At 39.9% G+C, this 13,045-nt stretch overlaps 1 protein-coding gene across 11 annotated transcripts in view; it reads right to left on the bottom strand.

Moving 5' to 3' along the window:
* DNAH8 (dynein axonemal heavy chain 8) overlaps positions 1-13,045 on the bottom strand; it is a 309,672-nt gene that overhangs the window by 153,921 nt on the left and 142,706 nt on the right. For 10 of the 11 annotated variants that reach the window (XR_009211262.1, XM_058432164.1, XM_058432166.1 and 7 more), the window contains 9 exons: positions 12,782-12,960; positions 11,207-11,394; positions 8,607-8,693; positions 8,403-8,510; positions 7,090-7,224; positions 4,741-4,902; positions 2,535-2,781; positions 2,170-2,411; positions 1,941-2,081 (listed from right to left, as the gene is read on the bottom strand). Coding sequence is in view for 10 of the 11 variants with exons in the window: in XM_058432164.1 (XP_058288147.1) it covers positions 1,941-2,081; positions 2,170-2,411; positions 2,535-2,781; positions 4,741-4,902; positions 7,090-7,224; positions 8,403-8,510; positions 8,607-8,693; positions 11,207-11,394; positions 12,782-12,960 (1,489 nt within the window). In the remaining variant the exon portion in view is untranslated. The remainder of the gene's footprint in view (positions 1-1,940; positions 2,082-2,169; positions 2,412-2,534; positions 2,782-4,740; positions 4,903-7,089; positions 7,225-8,402; positions 8,511-8,606; positions 8,694-11,206; positions 11,395-12,781; positions 12,961-13,045) is intronic. The other variant, XM_058432167.1, reaches the window with a different exon arrangement.

Below are 13,045 nucleotides of genomic sequence, written 5' to 3'. Positions count from 1 at the left end.
AAACTGTGGCCCTAGAGGCTGGCCACCTGTTTGGTAAATAAAGTTTTATTGGAACACATACACAGTCACACTCATTCACCTATGCATTGTCTCTAGCTGCTTTTGTGCTACAACAGCAAAGCTGAGTGGTTGAGACAGAGAGTTGTGCAAAGCCTAAAATATTTATTAATACTACCTGGCCCTTTAAGAAAAAGTGTGCCAATGCCCTACAGCATCAGAAAGAAAACTACAGTAGGACATCCTCGGTCTTTCAAAACAAAATTACTTCAAAATAAAATATTGTCTTCTATTATCCATTTTAAAGTAATTACTAAATAATTCACTGATTTGGGCCTTATATATTGTTTCTAACCTACCCACAAATGACTGACATCTCTTAACTGAGAATCAAAGCTCTAGAATGTGTAAGGAGAGATCACCTATAGATCAGAATTAGGAGAGCCCTTGAAGATCTATGATTAATTCTGTTTTAACTCAAAGACTAATAAGGAAAACCGAGTAGGAAAAAAAGAATGCTAGCTGGGCATGGTGGCTCATGCCTGCAATCCTAGCACTTTAGGAGGCTGAGGCAGGAGGACTGCTTGAGTCCAGGAGCCTAGACCAGCCTGGGCAACATACAGAGACCCTGTCTCTACGAAAAATCTAAAAATTAGCTGGGCATGGTGGTGTGTGCCTGTAGCCCCAACAACTCCAAAGGCTGAGGCAGGAGGACAGCTTGAGCCCAGAACTTCAAGGTTGCAGTGAGTTATGATTGATTGCACCACTGCACTCCAGCCTGGGCAACAGGCAAGACCTTGTTGAAAGAAAAGAAAGAAAAGAAAAGGAAAGAAAAGAAAGGAAAAGAAGAGGGAGAGGGAGGGAAGGGAAGGGGAGGGGAGAAAGAGAGAGAGAGGAAAGAAAAAGAAAGAAAGAAAGAAAGAAAAAAAAGAAAGAAAGAAAAAAGAAAAAGAGAAGGAAAGAAAGAGAAAGAGAAATAGAAGGAGGAAGGAAGGAGGGAGAAGGAGAAAGAAAAAGAAAGAAAGAAAAAGAGGAAGGGAGAAAGAAAGGAAGAGGAAAAGAAGGAAGAAAGGAAAAAAATAATGCTACAACTACTTGTCAGATAATTTTTATTTACAGATTTTCCTTACCTGTTATATGCTAAATTTCCAAAGCCAAGATTGCCTCCCAAGTTTTCTTGATTGCAACAGGCCCCTTTCTGTTCTTTCCCACGAAGCTACCAACTTTATTTATTTATTTTTATTTATTTATTTATTTATTTATTTTGAGACAGGGTTTCACTCTGTCTCCCCAGCTGGAGTGCAGTGGTGTGATCTTGGCTCAGTGCAAACTCAACCTTCCAGGTTCAAGTGATCCTCCCACCTCAGCCTCCCAAGTAGCTGGGACTATAGGCACTCACCACTACACCTGGCTAATTTCTGTAGAAACGGAGTTTCTCCACATTGACCATAGCTGGTCTCAAACTCCTGAGCTCAAGCAATCCACCCACCTTGGCCTCCCAAAGTGCTGGGATTACAGCTGTGAGCCACCGTGCCCAGACAATGAAGTCTTCTATTGTTAGGATGGAACCACTATTGGGGTGTGTGTGTGTGTGTGTGTGTGTGTGTGTTATTTTTTATTTTAAAATTTAATTACTTTATTTTATTGATTGTCATTATTAGACACACCTTCTGGGACAGGTCACTAAACCTGACGATGGGAAAGATAGTTCATTCCCCTTCCTCTGACAACATCCCTCTGGGAAGTGAAAATAACAGAGAAAACAGTAAGATCATTAAGAAGATCTTCAATAGGAATCAAAATTATCAGAGCTTTTACAGCCACATCATCAAATGATTTTTATGGACTGCCTGAACTTTCTATTTCAGATGGCTGTAAACTGCAACTGAGTGGAAAAAAAATCAAAATTGAAGTAGTAAATGCACACAAAAAAAAAATCTTACTTGCACAATATAGTTGCACTCCAAGAGCTGCATTTTGGGATTGAGATTTCGTTTCATATACGTGTGTGTATCTTCAAAGACTCTCTCATACAGTGTCAGGAATACGGCAGCTTCCTGTGCAGTGCGTTTCTTCAACCACGCCTGCAACAAAGAAACAGAATCTCTGTTTAGTAAGAAAGTGAAACGCGGAGAGACTCTGAGGGTCCTTCTTCCCATCTCTCTGGCCCACCTGTAAGATTGGCCTCCAGCTGAGAGCAGAGCTGCTGATATAGACCATGCCCATCCTAGAAACCGTGGCAGGAGAGGCGTTCTCGATATTGTGGACTTCAAACAGAAGCTTACAACTAGGGGCCATGGGAATGCGATCTCCATTAGCTAGTGTCAGAGTTTTATTGTCATCCAAAACGGAATTTAAGTTCTCAATCCAGATGGCATCCACAGGCCCATCTAAAATGAGGAAAATGTTTTCACCTGCAAATAATTAAAACAGAAAATCACTTTTCACCTGCAAATAATTAAAACGGAAAAACCAAACAAATATTGTCTTAATACGCTGGCAGGGAAAAAATGATCACAAAGGAGTTTTGTGTATACCTTTTTTAGCTTTTAATGTTTTTCTCCACAGAGTAGAAAAAATCCCATCTGTCCAGTCATTGGTAGCAGTGTCCAGTCTGCCAAACATCTGAGGTGCAGTAATGGCTTTTGGATTCATTCGCATTTCTCTATGAGGCCTTCCGCATTCTGTTTGCGCCTTCATTAGAATCGTGATAACGGTTGTCTTTCCAGAACCACTAGGCCCAAGAGTCATCAAGCCATGCCGTACCAAAGACGTCTCGTATAACTACACAATTAACCAGTAAATTAAAAAATGTAATTTATGAGTCTCTTGCTGACATTCATAGTAGCTACTTGAAGATTAAAGGCTTTAAATAAGCTCTTCATTAAAGTAACTAGTTCACTACTTTTAAGTTGTAGAAAATGTTGTTTTACTAGATGTGCATAGCAAATGAGCACCACGTTATAAAACGATATGTGCTAAATAACAATGTGGAGCTTGAATTACATTTTGGAAATAATTAACTCAGCATCTAGTTTTTGCTTCTTGCGTGATGATTCCCTGTGATTTTCGTTTGTTGGTCTATAACCAGCAGTTTTTCCACGCGCAAACTTTCTCGGCATCCAATGTGATGATATCGCCCCTTAGTGGTGGAAAGCAGCAACGCAGAGCATCACAGTGAAGATCCGTTTCACAGGGGCCTTTTAATTCCCCAGAAGTACATCATGAATGAGAGGATTCCTGTGCAAGTGATTTATTCAGGGAGTGCTCCCAGGAGAAACCAGTAAGAGAAGAGGAAAGCAGGACAGGAATGGGAAGAAGCCAAGCAAGGTGTGATTGAGGACAAAAGCCCTGTAGAGGACAGACTTGAGCCTGATCCCGCGGGAGACTGGAGTGTAACTTACATCTCAAAGATTGCTCCACCTGGAACCAGGATAGCTTGACTTTCCTACTCCATCAACTCTTAGAGACGTTTGTTTGGGGGTGGATGGGAAATAAACTCCCGTGCGGCACCTACTCTTTGTGCCTGCCAACAAAATGGCTCCAGTCCTCCTTTTGCTATTAGAAGCGAAAACACACAGAAGCTGGGCAGGGGCACGTGGAAATGTTAAAAGAGATTCAAGGAGACAGGCTAGGATCATGGACAGCCGCTGTTATAACATCCTGTCTGTAGTTTTCTCAATAAAAAAAAATAAGAAGTCAAAGGTCTGACAGCTGCTCAGAGGTAGAGTGAGTTACTCTCCTAACATTTTGGACAGAAATGTATTACCATCGTAAACTATAGTTTAAAAGCACCAGAGGCACTGTTCCTCACATGTTCAAGAGCAATGTTATTGACATCAACAAAGAACCCAAAATTCTAGTCGCCACCCATTGAGATGGCAAGAATTTTAGAACTCAATATACTGTATGCATATCATATATAAAATCATGTTTTCCCAGAAATTTTTTAAACTCTTAAAATGGTTTCCAGTACATGAATGATGAAAAAGACTTTTCCCCCAGGCACATATTTCTTTGTAAGAGATACTTGCACATCTCATAATCTGGCAAGAACAGTAAGTTAAAATAAGAATTGTTATATTACTATTTCAAATGCAGTTTTCAACAATGTCCACAATTTCAGCTCCTTAATTTTCCAAAAGCTCTGGAAAATATTCCCAAAGCATCAAGCTCAAAGAGATTTAATCCTGTGTCTCTGCTACAAGTTCTTGATTCTACTGGTAATCCAATCAAGTGGTTAGATGGTTGTCACAAGGATGAAATATGATGAATAGAAAGACACCAACATATGCAGTCAAAAGATTCAGGTTTTAGTGTAGGTGAAGGATATAACATGTCCACACACAAAGCAGGAGCAAAGTAGCACTCCTGGATTCCTCAGGCTCTGCACTCCACTGAGGCACCCAGCTGCAGCCAATACTACCAGATTGACACAAGAAGCCATCTGGGTTGTTCCATTCCCCTAGAGTTTTTATAACCTACTATTTCATCCCAACATTGTCACTGGGTGTAAGTAACAACTACAGTAAATTACTGCTTGATTACTGCGAGGCAGGGTAAATCCATACTATCTTCCTAGGACCACCACATCCCCCCAAGTATTCTTTTTGCAATGATGTATATATGATGTTTTCATTTAACATTTACATCAAGTAAGACTAACCATGAGTTTTTCTATTCAGACAGGAATGTTTAACACATACTTGTCATTATACTGATAATAGATTAAAATGTCTTTACCTGCACGAGTTTCAGGTTCCAGGGTGGATGGTTAATCAAACCCTCTATCTGAACCTGATTGGCTACTGCGTTTTGCAGTTCCGCATAAGTATTACTATCCAGTTGCAGTCCTGGGAACAGGTCATTGATTAAGCTGAGGAACAGGGGTTCATCTTCATCAACCTAAGGTGGCATAGTTTAAAATAAATTTACTCATTCAGTCAACAAATGTTTATCAACTAGCTGGGATGTGCATAGTACTTATCACTTCATCCCCAGAGAACCATTTATTACTCTCCTAATCAGGCTTGTATTCTCTAGTACTTTCTCCAGAATATCACTGATACGGTTTGGCTGTGTCCCTACCCAAATCTCATCTGGAATTGTAGCTCCCATAACTCCCACATGTCGTGAGAGGGACCCAGTGAGAGGTAACTGAATCATGGGGGCAGGTCTTTCCCTGCTATTCTCATGATAGTGAGTAAGTCTCACAAGATCTGATGGTTTTGTAAACGGGAGTTCCCTTGCACATGCTCTCTTGCCTGCCACCATGTAAAGACATGACTTTGCTCCTCATTCACCTCCCAACATGATTGTGAGGCCTCCCCAGCCATGTGGAACTGTGAGTTCACCAAACCTCTTTCCTTTATAAATTGCCTTTATTAACAGTGTGAGAACAGACTAATACAATCACCATTGAATCTACATTGTACCCAAAGTTCCTTAGCATTCAATGTGTTCTACAATCCTGCCCCAGTCTATTGCTCCAAAGTATGACCTCATTACTTTATCACATGAATCTTTGCTTCTCACAGTGGCATTTGCATTAACCTTAAAAATGATAATTTGTAGTCCCAACCCCATGAAATTAAAGAACTAATATTTTATTTAAATTGGGGAAATAGCCATAACCCTGCATGACTTCATCCAACAATGGCTGGAAAAGTCCATCAGGGCAGTGTTCTGAGCCTTTCTTATAAGCAGTAGGTTTGAGTACACTGACTCCAATCCTTATTTGCAATGTCTTTAATGCACAGATTGCCCTGTTCCCAACATCTGACGCCTTATGATTTCTCTTTATTCTCCAGGGCTTTGCTGATGCTTTCTTGAATACTTGTCTAGGAATTTCCAAAACACCATTATCTAGGGGAGGCTTAGACTGCACTCCAGCCTGGGTGACTTAGGGAGTCTAAGCCTCCATTACAGTCCATGTTGATCATACAGGCAGTGAGGTATACTGGCAGGAGCAGTGGATTTGGCACCAGAAAATCTTATAAATTTTTGTCCCCTCTTCTCAGCTGATGGTGATTATGGGGGAATCCTACAACCTCTAGTCTCTGTTCCCCAATAAGTGAAATGACAATAAGCAAGCTAGCCATCCAGATCCCACAGAGTTGCTGTGAGGCTCAAACAAGATAATACACCTGAAAAGACTTTGTAACACTAACGAATTCCACAGATGTTAGTTTTTGTAACTGGAATGTAGCTTCCTGAACCATTTCTTCTTCAACCTTGTACACCCATGGCATGGGCACAATATGTGGCATGTAGAAATCCTTATATGTCACATGAACCCGTCCATCAGCTATTCAAAACAACCTGGCTGGGCTGGGCTGGGCATGGTGGCTCATGCCTATAATCCCAGCACTTTGGGATGCTGAAGCGGGGTGGATCACTGGAGTCCAGGAGTTTGAGACCAGCCTGGGTGACATGGCAAAACCCTATCTCTACAAAACAGTACAAAAATTAGCCAGGCATGGTGGTGTGCGCCAGTAGTCCCAGCTACTCGGGAGGCTGGAGCAGGGAAATAGCTTGAGCCTGGAATGAGGAGGTTGCAGTGAGCCAAGATTGCACCACTGCACTCCAGCCTGGGTGACTGAGTGAGACTCTGTTTCAAAGAAAAAAAAAAATCAGGCTGTAACCATGACAAGCATGAAAGCAGCATGCTCTCCACAGCAAATTTTCAATATGTTTTTGGAAAATAGAAATGGTGTTTATGTTTTGAGAGAGATATATCTGAGATAAGCTAGTTACATACAGAGAAAGCAAAACATTCACATGGTTCCCTGGGAATCCAGATTCACTTGGTGAATAATGGTAGAGAACTAGGTTAAGTCTTGGAGCTGAAGCCCACTGATGACCTGTTTCACTGCACACAACTGATCAAAGGAAGCACTTATAGTCCATGTTGGTCACAAAGGGTCATGGGGTCTTTTGCTTTCTTCTGGAAGCACAGTGGCAACTTTGCACACTTATTATCCCTGTAATTATGAGTGCTCAGAGCTCAACATCAGCCTACCCCTACTTGTCCACCAAATAGAAAGAAACCACATTAAAATTGTGGAAAAGAAGAGAATTCAGAGAAGATACCAGTTTAGAAAGGTTCATATCTCTTAGTCCTCTCATGACAATGCTTAATTCACTATCTTCTGGTCTGGCTCTTTTTTGAGATCCAAGAGTCCTCAATACAGATAGAATATTTCTCAATCCAAAGTCGTAATGAACCTGAGATGGGAGAAGACGGCAAAAAGATGGTTTAATTGAAAAACTAAACATAGACTCACGGCTCACTCTATGCATATAGGTCGATTCTGATACTTATATGTGATATTGTTGGGGTGACTAAGCCGCAAAGGTTTATTAGCTCAACTTTCCTACCTTTCCTTTGACTGAAATATGATCATTCCATGGGAAAATCCAAGCTACATGATCAAGTAAGTATTCACACCTTAAATATCTTTTGAGAATAATATAGTCTGATACAGTCTGAGCAACAAACAATAGATTTTTTTTTTTTTTTTTTGAGATGGAGTCTTGCTCTGTCATCCAGGCTGAAGTGCAGTGGCGGGATCTCGGCTCACTGCAACTACTACCTCCCGGGTTCAAGCAATTCTCCTGCCTCAGCCTCCCCAGTAGCTGGGATTACAGGCGCGTGCCACCACGCCCGGCTAATTTTTTTTTTTTCTGTATTTTTAGTAGAGACAGGGTTTCACCATGTTAGCCAGGATGGTCTCGATCTCCCGACCTCATGATCCACCCGCCTCGGCCTCCCAGAATGCTGGGATTACAGACGTGAGCCACGGCACCCGGCCCAAACAATAGATTTTTAAATGCATAACCAAGAGGTTACATACTATGTGATTCCGTTTACATAACATTCTTGCAATAAAATTCTAGACATGGAGAAAAGGTTAATGGGTTAGGGATTTGGGAGAGAGGTGGGTGTGGCAATAAAGTAGCATGAGGGAACCTTGTGGTGATGGAACAGAGCCATATCTTACATATTCATACAACTACACACACACACACACACACACACACACACACACACACACACCAGTGCATGTATAACTGATGAAACCTTAACAAACTCTGTGGACTGCTTCAGTGTCCATTTCTGGTTTTGTTATTCTGCTATAGTTACAAGATGTCAACACCAGGCAAGGCAGGGTGAAGGGTACATGCCTCCCTGTACATTCCTTTGCAACTTCCTGTGAATCTACAATTATTTCAAAATAAAAGGGTCTTAAAAATACACAACCAATAGGTAAAATTAATTCTAAAAGCATTTTAGAAAAGAGTCAATGAGATTTTAACTCACTGATGAGTATTTATCACGGGAAAATTACAAAGCAAAAAAACCAAATACTATTGCTAGGGGGAAAGCAGATCTATAAAGTTACCTGTTTAGTAAGTTGCTCTTCACAGAGTTTGTAAAGAACATAAAATTTTTGAGCCAAGATAACATTTTCAAGAAAACCACAGCTTGCAAGTTTAACTCTCATAATGATCTGAAAATTAACACAGTGAGATTTTTTTTCAACAACTTTAGTGAAAAACAAGTAAAGAACATAAAGTACATTATGCTTTTAAATCCTAGTGCATACCTGTCTATCAGGAACCATCATAGCAACAGTTCTAAACTGGATTTTTAGGTTTTCTGGTAGTTCCTGGCGCCCAGCATATCCAGGGTTCTAAAAGTTAAAATATGTTTAATTTGTAATTGTTAATACAATTTTCATTTCTGAATACAAATATATTTCAAACCCCTAATTCAGATTTTAAGATGGTATTGAAAAATATTAGATTCATGAAATACTCTTGTTTTCTCAAAACAATGTGTATTAGACCATGCATATTTATTAATATTCACATGCCCTTTTATATATTTCCATTTTCATGATATTAATAAAGTCACACACAATTTTGCGTGGCAAAATTGTGTCTATTGGCTTAAAAAATAGAAAAGAACATGAAATAATACAAGAGAAAACTGAATAGATACCTGATAATTATAGTCTAAAGTATGTTATTGAAAGAAGAAAAAAACTAAGGATTTTATACTGATGAGCTTCCTTGGGCATTTTTTTAATTGCATCTCTTCAATTATTCTTTGCAGTCACAGTTACAGAGCTCTTTGGCTGACAAAAACCCATGGAAGTGAGGAGAAATAAAGATGGCAGTGAGGGGAGATAAAGAAGGCAATGATGGGAAAAACACTGAAACGGACAAAAGTAGAGACAGGAAATGAAGGCCTCCTAAGAAGCAACAGATTGAAGAGAGGTCAGACCCAAGTCTCAAAGGAAGGTTGGAGATTCAAAGACAAGTAAGGCCAACAGGAATGAGTTATTTTAGGCAAGTTTGTTAAAAACCTTCAGTCCCTGACCATTTACTGGGCACTGTCAATAGGCCAGGTACCTTGCTAGGGGCTGGAAATACAGAAATTGAGGCTGCCTCTCAATATTCCTCTTAACCTTCCAGAGCCACAGAAGCCCACTTGCAAGCTGGGTACAGCAACACCTAGATTAAAAACTACATTTCCCAGCCTGCCTTGCAGCTGCTGTGATTATATTCTACACCGCAAGATGCAAAGGGGCACACTGTATGAAATATCCTTGATGTTTGTTTGAAGGGAGTTGACTCAGTCAATTGGCTGCAACACAAGAGAGATGCTTTCTGTAGCATCTTGGTTCATAAGGTGACCTTGAAGATGGAATTCATGATGGAGTAGAACCGTAAAAGGATCTTAAGAGAATCCTTACATGTTAAAGTACAATTTTTTTTAGGTTTCAGTTACTCACAGCTTAATGCAATATCTAATTGCTATTTCCAATATTCTTCTTAATCCTGGGAGCATATTAAGCTTTTTGTAAAATCCCTTCTAGACCATAGTTTTACACTGAGTACATTTCTTCATCCCACTTCCTGACTTGTAACCAGCACTTCCAGATTATTCTTATTTCCCCCTAACTGTTTTACTGGATGTTTGCTTACAATAAAGTGTATCAGAAACATTTCTGATTTTGCTCCCTATAATTTATCATCTTTATCCATGGAGATATTTAAAAACTCAGAGTGCTTTGTGTTATCTTGCAACTTCGAGATTTAACTTTATGGAAAACACATAAAAGTTTTAAAACTGGTGACACATAAAAGCATAGAAACTCCCGTTTATTCATGCCTTTGGTTTTCTATCTTTACAACACTGAATCTCAAAGCTCACCCTTAATCACATGGTAACTGAATTTGTTACAATTCTTTGGTATAGGACCTTGTTAAATTATTGCAGACATTTTATTTTTATTTCCTTTTATTCGGTGTCAGAGAAAAACTAAGTGTGGAGGTTAAGCAGTCAGATTTTGATGTTAGAGAGACAATAACTTCTTCTTTCTCTTACTGGCTGGGTGACCTAGGAAGTTTTTAAGTCTCGCTGAGCCTCAGGTAAGTCAGCTATATAATACCCACTTCAGAGGGCTATCGTAGCTATAAGATACAGTGTACATGTGAGAGAATATTTCAGGTCCTTCCTCTTTCTAGTTACATGATAGGATGGCACATTTTCCCCCACCCCACCACCCCTTGAAGTTAGGTCGTGAAACTTGCTTTAGCCAATGACTTAGGACTTGCGTCACTTCTGGAAAGAAACTCTAAGGGTCGGAGCACAATTCTTCATGTTCTCTTTTTCCTTTGCTATAGCAAAGAGCAATGATTGAGATAGTAGGTACCTTGTCAGGCCGAGTAACAGAGTAAAGACATACAAAGGAGGCCTGGCCTCCCAGCTCTACCCTAGTCAACCCACAGTGGACACGTGGCATGACAGAGAGATAAATCTTGTGGCTTTAAGAAACTAAGATTTAGGGATTGTTTGTTACTGCAGAACCACGTGAGTTATGCCATCTGATATAGCACATAGAACATTTAGCCTGTACCTTACACATATTATACTAAGTGGTCAATAAACAGTATCTATTATTATCATTAGCATATTACCTCTGTAGGTCTGGATCTGAATTTTTTTTAATTGAAAAAAATTACTATTTTATCTTCTGTCTGGGCTATAATGACTACTAAAAAAAATCATACGGTAAGAGAGAACAGCTCATGACTCCTGGATAGTTGGGTCACTTACCCACTAACACATACTTTGTTTTATTTATGTCTATGACAATTAAACTAATTAAATTGCATTTAAAGCCTTTTTTCTCACCATCGTTAAGAAGATTCCAAATTCTGGATTTAAATCAACACAATCGCCATCAGAAAAAATGAACTGTTTCTTTCTCTCTTTTCTTGCTGTCAAAACAATATAAATTTGTTGTGCTGCCACTGATAATACAGGCAATTCAATTCTGTTAAACTCATCAAAACAGCCCCAGGAACCTGACTGCGCAAGACCTGGCATGAAAAACAGTTAATTTGTAAAGTTTTACTCTATGATATACCTTCTTGATAACAATCATTTCTCCAGTGCTCCCAAACCATTATACATTGAAACGGGATTATGTAAAGTTTCGTATCTGGCTGTTGATAAATACACATTTAATTCCAGTGATAAAGAGAGGTTTAATTATTTGTATATTTTCATCAAAACAATGGAAATAGTACACTGCCAAGATGAAAGTACAGATTTTGGGGGTATTTTGAAAGTAGAACCAACAGTGTTTGCTGACAGATTGGATCTGAGTAGAAGAGAAAGAGCAGAGCAAAGGATAGGTCGCAGTTGTTTGGGGGATGGTTGTTTTGTTTGTTGCTGTTGTTGTGTCTAAGCACCAAGAGATCAGGAGTTTTGGTTTTTTTTTTTTTTTTTGGTGGAGTCTTGCTCTGTAGCCCAGGCTGGAGTGCAGTGGTGAGATCTCGGCTCACTGCAACCTCCGCCTCCCGGGTTCAAGTGATTCTCCTGCCTCAGCCTCCTGAGTAGCTGGGATTACAGGCATGCGCCACCATGCCCAGATAATTTTTGTATTTTTAGTAGAGACAGGGTTTCACCATGTTGGCCAGGATGGTCTCGAACTCCCGACCTCATGATCTGCCCGCCTCAGCCTCCCAAAGTGCTGGGATTACAGGCGTGAGCCACCATGCCAGGCCGGGAGTTTGGTTTTAAACATAGTGAATCTGGACCTGTTAGACATTGAAGTGGACATGCTAAATCACCAGTTGCATGTAATGAATCTAGAGTTTCAAGAAGTCCGAGCTACAGATATAATTCTGGAGTCATCATACAGATGGCATTTAAAGCTTGGACCTACATAAGATCACCAAGAGAATGCATGTAGATAGAAAAGAGAAGACCGCCAAGGACTGAGCTCTGAGGCTGATGTGTCTTCAAATATTTTTTTTCTCTGTGCATCTGAAAACACCTTCTACCTACCTTTCAGGATTTTCTCAAAATTTTCCATCTGCTGATGGCCACCCCTTTCTTATTTTCCAGTGTTGCTATGCTTTCTAAAAATCTTTCATTTCCGTGGGAGGGAAGCCACACGTGTCCCCCGTTTGCTATCTTGATCCTCTCTACTACTATTTCAGGCAATTATACATTGATTCTATTTTCGTAATCTAACACACATTTCATGCATAGACTGTAACACTAGCAATAGTATTGAACCATACGAAATTGTTGATATCCAGCCATTTTTGACCAAGAAAAATGGCAGTATCATATGGATCAACCCATACTAATGTAGATTATGTGAGATCGCGTCACTTTGGATTTATATCAGAAAATAACATTAAAAGGCAATAAAAATAAATTCACCAAAAATAATCTACATTATTTGACACTTGCCTTTGAAAATCCTTCCTAGGCCTCTGAAATCCATTTGATCTGAGCAATTGAACACGACCACATATTTTCCCAAACACCTTCCCATGTCTTTTGTGGTTTCTGTTTTGCCAGTGCCAGCTGGTCCTGCGGGAGCGCCTCCCATGTTCATGCCCAAGGCCTGAGCTAACGTGATATAGCATCTGCAAATGTTCATCCAGTAAAGCATTGTGAGTATGGGATGACACATTACAGGATGGCACAAGCAAAAGTCCAATGTGATTGGAA

This window comes from Hylobates moloch, unplaced genomic scaffold (assembly GCF_009828535.3).
Source record: "Hylobates moloch isolate HMO894 unplaced genomic scaffold, HMol_V3 SCAFFOLD_20, whole genome shotgun sequence".
In the NCBI taxonomy this organism is placed as follows: domain Eukaryota; kingdom Metazoa; phylum Chordata; class Mammalia; order Primates; family Hylobatidae; genus Hylobates; species Hylobates moloch.
Note: the sequence above shows the minus strand (reverse complement) of the source record. Positions and strands in the feature narration are given on the sequence as shown.